Here is an 11937-nt window from a genome sequence, read left to right as displayed (position 1 = left end):
AAGCCGTTTAAAGGTTCAGTACAACAAATATACAAAGAACTCTTTCATTCCAAATCTATATGATGTTCTTGTACAGAAAATATCTTAGGCAGGTCCAAAATAATAAAGAGAGAATGTCTTTGTGTCCTACAGAAGAAAGAAAGTCAGAGAGTTTAAGGTGAACTATCCCTTTAAGATGTCTAGTAAAAAAATTGAACATAAGCTTTAGAACAAACTGTTCTTTACATGTTTATTTTAAAGTTTTAATACAACAAATAAACAAACGTTTCATTGTTTTAGAAGGCTAATGTGTAGATCTTCATTTATTAATTTTCCTTCATCTCTTTAAAGTCTGTTTCATGGCTGGGTTTCTGAATTTCTGATTCCATCCCTGGTAAAGATGTTCTCCTCCTGGCTGCTGTCTCTATTCTCTGCACAAGTTCCACATCCCACGGTTGCGTAACGAAACTCAGCACCTCCCCTCCCTCGGAGCCACCTGCTCTCCCCACGCGCCCTGCCCGGTGGATGTAATCTGTGTGGGTCTCTGGGAAGTCATAATTCACGATAAGTCCAACTCTCCGTGTGTCCAAACCTCTTGAAGCTATGTCAGTGCATATTAGAACATCAACACTCCCTTTTTGAAAGCTCCTAAAGGTTCCTTCTCTCATAGTCGCAGGCATCTCTCCCTGGAGCCTCATATGACGAACACTCATTTCCTCCAGTGAATAGCCCAGCCAGTTGACAGTGGAAGCCGAATTACAGAACACCAAAACACCTTTATGCTCCATTTCGGCCTTCTTCAGGGCCTGGTGAAGCTCTAGAATCTTGTCTGCACCTTTGACCCTGAGAAACGTCTGCTTTACATGCGGCATGAGATGATGCAGCATGCGGCTTTTAACGGTCACCATGCTGGCCAGGTCAGTCACCTTACTGAGCACCTCTCCTACGCCACCCGGAAATGTGGCTCCCACCACGACCAGCTGAGCTTTACGGACGAGCCCAACCGTATCAGAGAGCCTGGATGCCACCTTGGTATGCGAAAGAATATTCTCAAGCATGCCTGCAAAGCTTTTGTCAAACATGGTGTCAGCTTCATCAATGACTAGGAAGTTTAGTTCGGTCAAGTTAATGAACCGCTTCCAGAGGGCCTTCAGCAGGGCGCCAGGAGTGGCCACTAAAACATCCGGCTGACCGTGAGTGAACGCCGCTTTGATGTTTCCCACACCTCTCCCACCTCCTGTGACTTTAACCACAAGTCCAAATGGTTTACTGATCGATCGCGCTACAGATGTCACTTGTTCTGCTAGTTCCCGTGATGGGACGATGACCACAGCGCGAATGTTTCTCTCGGAGTTTGTGAAGGGCTCCTCTTGGCTGTCCGCTTGCAGCCTGTGGATGATGGGAAGGAGGTAAGCGAGTGTTTTTCCGCTTCCTGTCTCCGCAGCACAGAGAATGTTGCGTCCTTTTAGTATTTTGGGAATGGTTTGCATCTGGACTGTGGTGGGGTGAATTATATTATGACTGTGTAAAGTCTCGACCAGTTCTGGACAAATATTAAAGCAATTAAATGTCTTTTGGGGGACGGAAGCACTGCCATCACCCTCGTCCTTCTGCTTGAGGACAGATGGTGGAGCACTTTGGATGCTGTTTATGGAGAAGTAATCCCCTAATGCTTTGTTACTCTTCCATCCCTTGGATGTCAGAACCGGTTGTTCGAATTTCCCAAGTGTATAGCCGACAGACTGGTTTAGCTGCGGGTTCTTGCTCTTGATCAACAGTCTTCCAGGCTTGACTGTTGGCAGCTTGTCAAACTTCTTGCTTTGCATCTGTTTGATGTTCTCTATACGTTCTTGCATGCGTCTCGGGATGCGGATCACCACAGGCTGTGAGCCAGCGGTTGTCACTCTGCGTACACAAGCGCTAACGCCCGCGATCTGTCCCCAGCCGAGCTGCGAACTAAAGAGTTTGGAAATGAGAAAGGCGCAGCGTCCGATCTTCACTGACTGCATTGTACATACGAGGTAATTCCACAGCATACGCGAAGGTGAATATCAGATGTCGCGTTTAATATGCAGACATATTTAAGAATAATATTTGATGTGACAAATGCGAGAAAACACTGAACGCACACGCGCCCATGCGTTCAGTTCGTCCGGTCGCAGAATGATGACGTTTGAAAGCCCGTGACGCCAAAATTAAAGCCCCATGGCTCAAACGTGAGGAATTAGCGTGCTACTCTTATATTTCTACGATATATACATTTAACAAGCGAATCAGGTTATGGAAGCAATAACAAAGGATGTTGCTAGCAATACAACGTTTCAAACCGTGTCTAAAATAGTACAATCTAGAATTGGTAGGCTATTTAGAAAGATTAACAAATAGTGAAGGCATAAAAAGTGTTTTTTTTTTTTTTTTTTTTTAGAGATTAACTAAATTATTTATTCTAGGGCGTTGACTGATTGTGTTGAAATGTCAGATTCTTTTAATTATCCAATACACTTTTGAATAGAGAGGGCTTTAAAAATATATCTTTATATGGCAGAGATTATTATGCTATTGTTTTATTTGAATATCATATCCAACATAGTTAGATAATTATGCATTTAGATTTGCTTTAAAAATATTTTTTAAAAAAGAACAAATTTAAATTCATAGTTATAATTCTAATATTTAATATTTTGTACAAATCATATATTTTATACATTCTAAACCAAACTTTTATAATTATTAATATAAAATGTAATATTATTGATATCAGAAAATCAATTGATTTATATAATAGATATAATATTTATAGACTAATAGCTGATCTGGCAAATAAATAAATTATACATAATGCTGCAAGCAATATTTCAAGCTAGTTCACCCAAAAATGAAAATTCTGTCATTAAAGGGATAGTTCACCCAAAAATGAAAATTTGATGTTTATCTGCCATGTCGTTCCAAACCGGTAAGACCTTCGTTCATCTTCGGAACACAAATTAAGATATTTTTGATACAAGCTCTCTGACCCTCCCATAGACAGCAATGATCCTTACATGATCAAGCTCCAGAAACGTAGCAAGAGTATCACATACTTAAACAACATATGCAACGTATGTACGCGGATACGTTGTTTACGTTGTTTACACTTTGATCTGAATGTAAACAACATATCCGCATTCACATTGCATACGTTGTTTACGTATGTGATATTTTCCAAAATGGCGCTATAAAGTGATGCGGAGGAGACAAATTGTTGAATAGAGTCGTTTTTTTTTTTCTTTGCGCACAAAAAGTATTCTCGTAACTTCATAAAATTACGGTTGAACCACTGAAGTCACATGGATTATTTTAGCGATCTCCTTGCTACGTTTCTGAGCCTTGATCGTGTTAGGATTCTTGCTGTCTATGGGAGGGTCAGAGAGATCTCGGAATTCATCAAAAATATCTTAATTTGTGTTCCGAAGATGAACGAAGGTCTTACGGGTTTAGAACGACATGAAGGTGAGTAATTAATGACAGAATTTTCATTTTTGGGTGAACTAACCCTTTAAAGTGCAATTAGCCTACTACATGGGCTATCCCAGATACAGAACCTGGGGAGCTATACCTATAATTATGCCTAGTGTCACAGCTTTGACTTCCATTCTTCATTTCAAAGGAAGATGTTTGATGGCTTGAATGGGCTCATAAGCCTACATGATTTAGACCTTACTCTACATAAAAGTGGTTTTATGATGGCATGAATGAGCTGCTGTTAAAGATTCAAATAGAGGTGCAAAAGTGCATAACTAATGTTCTTTATTCTCAGACATTGATTCATTATATGGACATTTCAGATTCATTTAATAATCTGATCAACTTTTATACAGCAATTATGACATGAGATTTTTGTATTTATCTGATTTAAAACATGACATGTACATTTAAATCTATGTTTGAGGCATTTTGACTAACACAAACACAGACACAACTGACAGTTACAGGTAGAAATGTTTACCTACACAATATGCACTCTTTCAGAAAAAAAGATACAAGATCTGTCACTGGTGTGGTACCTTTTGAAAAGGTTTACCTTTGTACGTAAAATTACATCTAAATGGTTTGCATAAGTTTGAAAGAGTACTGCCCCAGTGACAGCTTGGTACCTTTTTTCATAGGTTGCATGTTAATTTCAAGGAATGTGTAATCAACAGTTTACATGAAAATTAATTTTGTGCCCCTGGCAGCTTCATTAATCTCCGCTCCAGCCTGAAACCACAGAGGTGTGCCGCCACTGACCTGCATTCAGATAATCACAGACATTCAGCTGTGTCTGCAAAGGGAGATAAACAACTCCTGGTGAGTATTAGAAAGCCAAGTGCGTTCATGAGTCTTTCTGTGTGTGTGTGTGTGTGTGTGTGTGTGGAGAGAGAGAGAGAGAGAGAGAGAGGGAGAAAGAGAGAGAGAGAGAGAGAGAGAGAGAAAGAAAAAGATAGTGTCATTTTAATCAATAGTTATGTCATAGCCTTTTATTGTTTTTGTTCTCTGTGGAGCCTCTTTGTCTTTGCTTGTAATGGATACTGAAGGACAGGGAAACACTTTGAAAGAGCAAGTTATTGCCTGTGTCACTGCTTAGTCAATCCTGTCACTGGATCATTGGTTGTTAAAAATGTTAACATTTAATTTAAATTAAATTAATTACATTTTTACGTTTTTTAAAGTCTAGCTTAGATATGGCAGTCTCAAATTATCACATTATTCAACATTCAGCAAAGTTTAAATAGATTTAGTTTTTTTAGTTTTTTGTTCATTCATTCATTCATTTTAGAATGTTTAATGGCATTTGTCACCGTGTCAAAAATGTTATCATAAGAGCAGTGTCACCTTTTTTTTCTTTGCTTTATATCTGCACAAACTAAACAGCTTCTTTTAGCCACGAGTCCTGCAATAAATTGGTGTTTCTCTTGAGTGTTTTCACTTAGTAGGCTATCAATTGACAGGCAGGAGCAAAAACAGAACAGAAATGTTATTGTAATGCAGTTATTTCAATACATGCTCCATCTGCCTCAGTCTCTTTAAAAATGCATCATACCAATGAGAAAAGACAAATGCTATACCCTAACTTTTTTTTTTTACAACCAAGCCAAATTTCCTGTCTAATGTGTTTTTTCTTATATTTATGGTCCAGGCATCAGATTCTTCTTTGTATTCCTGAGCTATCCGTCTCAGTAATGGCAGGGTTGTTTATCAGGTCTGAAAAATTGTATTGAATATTTATTGCATTGCCGTCTTCCTGCAGATGTCAGGTTGTTATTGGTTTCGTTTGCTACATAGCTGCATGTTGGTATCCTGAGTGAAATTTTTATGTTAAAACTAAAAATTACTGAGTCTAGCCTTTTCTGTTACAGCCAATTTGAATTTTCATGTTGTAGGCCTATTTCAATGCAGGTAAAAATGCCCAAGTTGCGCTACAATACCAGGATATGCCTGCCTTCAGACAACTGATGATTGGTGAAATGCCTCAGAAGGAAAATATGCCATGTAGGTACTATTTTCCCCAATTTTTCATAGAATATTTGACACAGGTACTGTTTGATATAGATGTAAAATCTTTAATTGTGAAACTAACTTTATCCCAGGTTAACATGATTTTAGATTATTTTTAGGCAGTTTTTTTTTTTTTTTTTTTGAATAACAGTATTCTCAGTATCCTTCATGAAGTTATAAATGTTGTGCTGCTTTTCTTTCAAGTGGCTTGTTTTTCAATCAGCCACTGATTAAAATCAGATGTGTCCCTGGAGTCCTTAAGTCCTGACTATTGTTTGTCTTGAGAACTTCCCCTTATCTCTCCTCTGTCTCACTCTGCTTTCCATCTGCTTTCCCTGGTGGGTTTTTATCAACACTCAAGCTAATTACACGGTCACAGTCTCAGAGAGGGGTGAAGGAACCCATACCGCCACCAGCATTAATTATTTTCTGGGCATAAAATGAAAATCCATTCTTGTATCCAAATAAACAGAGACGCAATATTTGGATTCTCTGGGTTCATAAATAATGATATAAAATGGTTGTAGATTACGGGGCAGTTGCAGAAAGAATGGCATTGGATATCAGACCAAATTACACTGATCAAAATGTGTTTCACTGCACTGCACACATTATAGGTTTAAGATGGGTGCATGAGAGAAACACAGTTATGATGTGTGATTTGAATGACAAAATGATGTTGTTTGCAGGAGTATTGTTTTCTTAAGCCTTTCCCTATACCAACATCTTGCCTCTGTACTGAGTCACTCTCTAATATTACTTACTAACACTGTGTAGTGAAGCCCCTTAGTCTAATTTGTTTATAGGTGTTTTTCTGCTTTTTGCAATAAATCATTTTTATTGTTGAACAGCAATAAGACACCAGCAAAAACTGCTCAGATTAACACTGATGCCTCTGAAAAGGTTTGTTTGTGTTGAGGCTGATAGCAATTACAGCTTAAACACAGCATCCCCGAGAGACGCTGAGCTTTAATGACTGCCTCGCAGTAATGTCTGCTACATCAACACGATGGCTGTTGTGTTACACAGGATAAATTGTGTGCCCCTTCACTCTAACAATCCTCCAGCACCTCTCACAACAGCTCTTACCATTCTCTCTCTCAAAAAAGGTTTTATGTTGAGCATAAACTAACTCTGCTTGGTTGTGGCTCTTGTTGTCAGCTCCTCGACCCCTTTCTAGCCTTCATTTTATGCTGCAGCCAAATACACGCCACTTTTGATGTCAGATATAATGCAGCTTGTTCAGCCCAGAGCTTAACGGCTTCCTTGATATCAAAGGGATTTGTACTGTTGTCTGGAGTGTATTGTTTGCTCCTGTATTGCCACGTCTTGTGTCAGAACATTTAGTAAACTAAACATTCTAGACATTCACATTCTAGTGATGTGTCATAATGTCGAAGAATCAATAAAGGTCTTTAATAGGGAATTAGGAAGTAGAAAAATTGCTGGTAGGATTTTGATTGGAACGTTCTCTGTTGGAAAAGTGCACAAATGTTGACTTGTACAGTATATGATGTATGGATGATGCATATTTCTTTTCTTTTTTCCCATCAGTATAATTTATTGATTTCTCTTTAGACAAATTTCAACAAAAGCTTGTACAATTAGCATTTAACACAATAAATAAATAAATACAAACATAAATAGATACAAATAACATTTAACAAATCACACTTTTAAGTACTGTATATAAATATTTTGGGAAAAAATGAATTATAATTAATAATTCCAATTATAACATTTACAGCCATTTTTGCAAAAGGTGTGTTTAAATGTTAAATGTGACTTTTTAATGCTTTTCTGCTGGATGTATTTGATTCACTGAAAAGAACCAAACTCATCAGAGTCACTGTTTAAGAATTAAACTATACCGGGTTGGTTCACTAAAAAGTTATTCATTCGGGAATCAGACTACACTGGTTGTGCTGTATGTTTTTGATTCAATAAAAAGAATTGAATCATAAGAGTAATTTGTTTTGTAATCGACCTACACTGGTCACGACACACTGTAGTTTCAGTAGCGTCTTGTGCTTTCACTAAATATTTAGCACAGGAAACTCCTGTCAGAGGCCCTGCTGTTTCTACCTGGTATTAAGAAGCATTTTCTGTGATCCAATCACAAGTGGTCAGCACGAGCACGGGTTTTCAAGGTGGAAACGGAGTCTAAAACATTTTGGGATCAGATCATTGAAACTACATACAAAGTTAGTCAAAATATGTCATAGATTTAAGTTTGGTATTCCTCCCGCAAAGGTTAACAGAACCAAATGTCATTCATTTCTGGTTTATACATGCTGTATGGGTTTTGTTCTCGGTCAGCCACCCCAGTCTCCAGGATCAAGAGGGAAAGACATTGCAATCTGGTGTGTGTGCCAGCATGTCTAGGAACTACAAACTGGATTTGCACAAAATGCTTCAGAAGACTGACTAAAGACTGTCCAAGATCTGGATCTACCTTTTTGAGTGACAAAACAAAAGCTGACTGGCCCATCTTTTTCAAAGCTTTACTGTTGCTGCTGACACACCCTACAAAAAAGACCAGCTTTGACCAGCATGAATTTCCAAGCTGGTCCAAGTTTCTTTATGCTGGTTAGTGGTGGTTTTGTCAACCAGCATGGTCTTTCTCAAAAAGCTGGTTGACCAGAATAGTTGTGGTTAAAGAAGTTGGATTTTTGGGGGGGCAGTGCTCTAATCTGTGGCAGAAGTGTGAAGGATGGGCTTTGTGCTGCTGTTTGTAGACCTCACACCTAACTAGCTCGTGCCAGACAGTGTGATGGATTCTTCTGCAGTGGCATCAACTCTTCATTTACAGATCGCTGCTCTTTATTCTGACACACTTAGAGTAGTTGTAGTTGGGAGGGTCACAGAATCCCAAGATACGACAATACAATTTCATTGGGGCATTATGCTGGAGGGTTATCGCTGTGTTGGTTATGAAAAGTTATACTGCTTACAAAAAATGATTTCACCAGAAAGTGAACAACTGCAAGATGAATGTTAATTTTCAAAGTTCTTACGATATTTCTGTGGTCGTAAGTGTTTACATAGCAAACGTGTTTATGGCTTTTGTAATTGTCAGAGAGTAGGAAGTAAAAAGAGGGAGAGCAAAGGGGCGGTGGTTCTGGGACATGATGTAAACTGGACTCAGATGTGCATCCCTGTAAGTCATTCACTTTTCTATGTCACATTTTGTTGCCATTTCAAGGTCTGTCTTTTGTTTTTGTTTTGTTTTTTTCTCAAATCTGACTGACCTGCTGTATGCCTCTGACTTCAATTTATGTTTTCAACTGCCTGAATTTATCTTTTTTTCCTCACTGAAACGTTAATTCCCTTTATTGTTTGTGATCGAACTGCATGCTTGCCAGATGTTTGTGATTGGTTTGTAAAATTTATTGTGGGTTGATTCATGACATTCTGTCTCCAGGGCAACGTACATTAAGGCAGTTATATGTGACAGAACCAAGGTAACAGAACAGAAGAAATCCATCATTACAGTACAGAAGGTGATGTTTCAGTATGTCTTTTAATTGCTTCTTATTAACTTTTGAAAACAATTCACATTGTAGTCGGCTGATGAGATGTTTTTATCTTGAGTGCATTTGAATTTGCTACAGCTTCAGTAAAATATACATTCATCATGGTCATGATTGTTGTTAATGTGCTTCATAAAGAGCACTTTACCTTGAACTTTTTTGTCAGTGCATTTATATATAAGTAAAAGAGGTTTTACTAATTTCTGTTTTACATAAAAATAGTATTTTGTACTGTTCATTGTCATGCCAAGTTTCAAGACACAACAGAGAGAGACAGAGAAAATCAATGAATTATAATATGATTTATGCATTTTTCATTAGCATCTTATGTAAGCCTAGCTCAATGACACAATCATCCATTTTCAGTTATTTATTTAAGTAATTCCTAAAAGATGCATGCAAGGTGGAAGGGTTTCTGTTTGTACAGGAATAGTTTGTCTATGGATTCAAATTAATTAAACTTTTTCTTTGCAAGCAACTTTTGCAGAAATGTGACCCTGGACCACAAAACCAGTCTTAAGTCGATGGGGTATATTTGTAGAAATAGCCAAAAATACATTGTATGGGTCAAAATTATTGATTTTTCTTTTATGCCAAAAATCATTAGGATATTAAGTAAAGATCATGTTCCATGAAGATATTTTGTAAATTTCCTACTGTAAATATATAAAAACGTAATTTTTGATTGGTAATATGCATTGCTAAGGACTTAATTTGGACAACTTTAAAGGCGATTTTCTCAATATTTCGATTTTTTTGCACCCTCAGATTCCAGATTTTCAAATAGCTGTATCTCGACCAAATATTGTCCTATCCTAACACCACACATCAATGGAAAGCTTATTTATTCAGCTTTCAGATGATGTATAAATCTCAATTTTGAAAAATTGACACTTAAGACTGGTTTTGTGGTCCAGGGTCACAAATATTCTATGCACAGTCTTCGGATTAGGCCCTAAAAGGATTACATGTTTCGAAGCAACGTCTCTAAATCTGTTCGATGTGTATATTGAAATGTTATATTAGAGCCATTAGTAATCTGAGTTAGCCTCAGTCTGTCAGTGATGCGGCAGACTTTGTACTGGCTAAAGCAAAGGTCCTGCAGATATAAGATTTGCTCAACCATGATGACCATAAATGCAATTTAACACTCATCTGAAAAAAGACTCGCCTGTCTGATTTTCTTCTTTCTTTTCAGAGTAAATCGATCTTTCAGTTCTATGAAATTCTGTAAAAACTCTGGAGGAAATAACAGAAAAGCATTGTTGCTTTACCTTGACACATGCAAACAAAAGAGTTTTAAACAGCACAAAAATCTCCTCTGCTGAAATGTACCATTTGTGACCCTGGACCACAAAACCAGTCATAAGGGTCCATTTTTTTTATTGTTTTAATAGATTTATATATACATCAGCTAAATAAATAAGCTTTCCATTGATGTATGATTTGTTAGGATAGGACATTATTTGGCCGAGATACAACTAAATCTGGAATCTAAGGGTGCAAAAAATTGACGTTTTTATATATTTTCAGTAGGACATTTACAAAATATCTTCATGGAACATGATCTTTAATTCAATTCAATTCAATTCAACTTTATTTGTATAGCGCTTTTCACAATACAAATTGTTGCAAAGCAGCTTTACAGAAAATTTCTACACTATATTTAGTAATAGCTTATCAGTGGTGACTCGATTTGATGTCCATATGGCAGACATGTATGGTAAAAATCAAGCAGTTAGTTAATGTCATGTAATCAAACAGATGGTGAACACTGTTAACAGTAATGATTATATGTTGCAATCAAACTTGTAGCAAAATTTGGTAGTTTTGTATGTTGTCTGAGAGTTTTCATCATCTGAGGTCTTCTGAGGGGTTGGCATCATCTCTGGTCTTTGTAAGGGCTGGATCCAGACTGAAGCTTGTGTAATTCCTGTGGCAGAAACAGAGAAGGAAATAGTGAAAAAATAGCGTAGCTGCAGTTCCAACTACGCAAAAAATCTTGCAGATTTCCTGCAGTTCAACCCAAGCAAAAGAATGTTAATGTGCATTTGATCAGCCTTAAAGTAGTAATATTTTGTAACTGATACGGAACTTAATAGGTAGCCAGTGCGGAAACTGCAAAATCGAGGTAATATGATCTTATTTTCTTGACCTGGTAAGGACTCTAGCCACTGCATTTTGGGCTATCTGTAGCTTGTTTATTGAAAATGCAGGACAACCACCTAGCAGTGCATTACAATAGTCCAGTCTAGAGGTCATGAATGCATAAACTAGCTTTTCTGCATCAGAAACAGGTAGCATGTTCCATAACTTGGCAATGTTTCTAAGATGGAAGAATGCTGTTATTGTAACATGGGAAATATGATTTTCAAAAGACAAGTTGCTGTCTAATATAACACCCAGATTTTTGACTGTAGAGGAAGTAACAGTACATCCGTCTAGATGCAAACTGTAATCTACGAGATTCTGTTTACTGTTTTTTGGTCCAATAAGTAATATCTCTGTCTTGTCCGAATTTAATAGTAGAAAATTATTGGTCATCCAATCTTTTACGTTTTTAACACACTCTGTTAGTTTAGATAATTTAGAAGTTTCATCTGGTCTTGTTGAAATATATAGATGAGTATCATCAGCATAACATTGGAAACTAATCCGGTATTTTCTAATAATATTACCGAGAGGCAACATGTATATTGAAAATAGCAGAGGGCCTAGGACAGATCCTTGTGGAACTCCATACTTTACTGGATTTAAAGGGGTCATATGATGCTGCTAAAAAGAACATTATTTTGTGTATTTGGTGTAATGCAATGTTTTTATCCGGTTTAAGGTTAAAAAAAAACACATTATTTTCCACATAATGTACATTATTGTTTCTCCTCTATGCCCCGCCTTTCTGAAACGCGTA

The 11937-nt window shown here is 37.2% G+C and overlaps 1 protein-coding gene across 1 annotated transcript; it reads right to left on the bottom strand.

Moving 5' to 3' along the window:
- Positions 1-2177, bottom strand: LOC107696684 (probable ATP-dependent RNA helicase DDX28). Its single transcript, XM_016497141.1, has one exon. The coding sequence runs from the start codon at positions 2013-2015 to the stop codon at positions 306-308; it is 1710 nt and encodes a 569-aa protein (XP_016352627.1). The 5' UTR covers positions 2016-2177; the 3' UTR covers positions 1-305.
- Positions 2178-11937: the final 9760 nt, after the last annotated feature.

The sequence above is a fragment of the Sinocyclocheilus anshuiensis genome, unplaced genomic scaffold (assembly GCF_001515605.1).
Source record: "Sinocyclocheilus anshuiensis isolate Anshui unplaced genomic scaffold, SAMN03320099.WGS_v1.1 scaffold354, whole genome shotgun sequence".
In the NCBI taxonomy this organism is placed as follows: domain Eukaryota; kingdom Metazoa; phylum Chordata; class Actinopteri; order Cypriniformes; family Cyprinidae; genus Sinocyclocheilus; species Sinocyclocheilus anshuiensis.
This window is presented reverse-complemented; position numbering and strand designations above follow the sequence as displayed.

Excerpts from the sequence above, each read along its gene's own strand:
- LOC107696684 (XM_016497141.1), bottom strand. The coding sequence starts at position 2,015 with ATGCTGTGGAATTACCTCGTATGTACAATGCAGTCAGTGAAGATCGGA.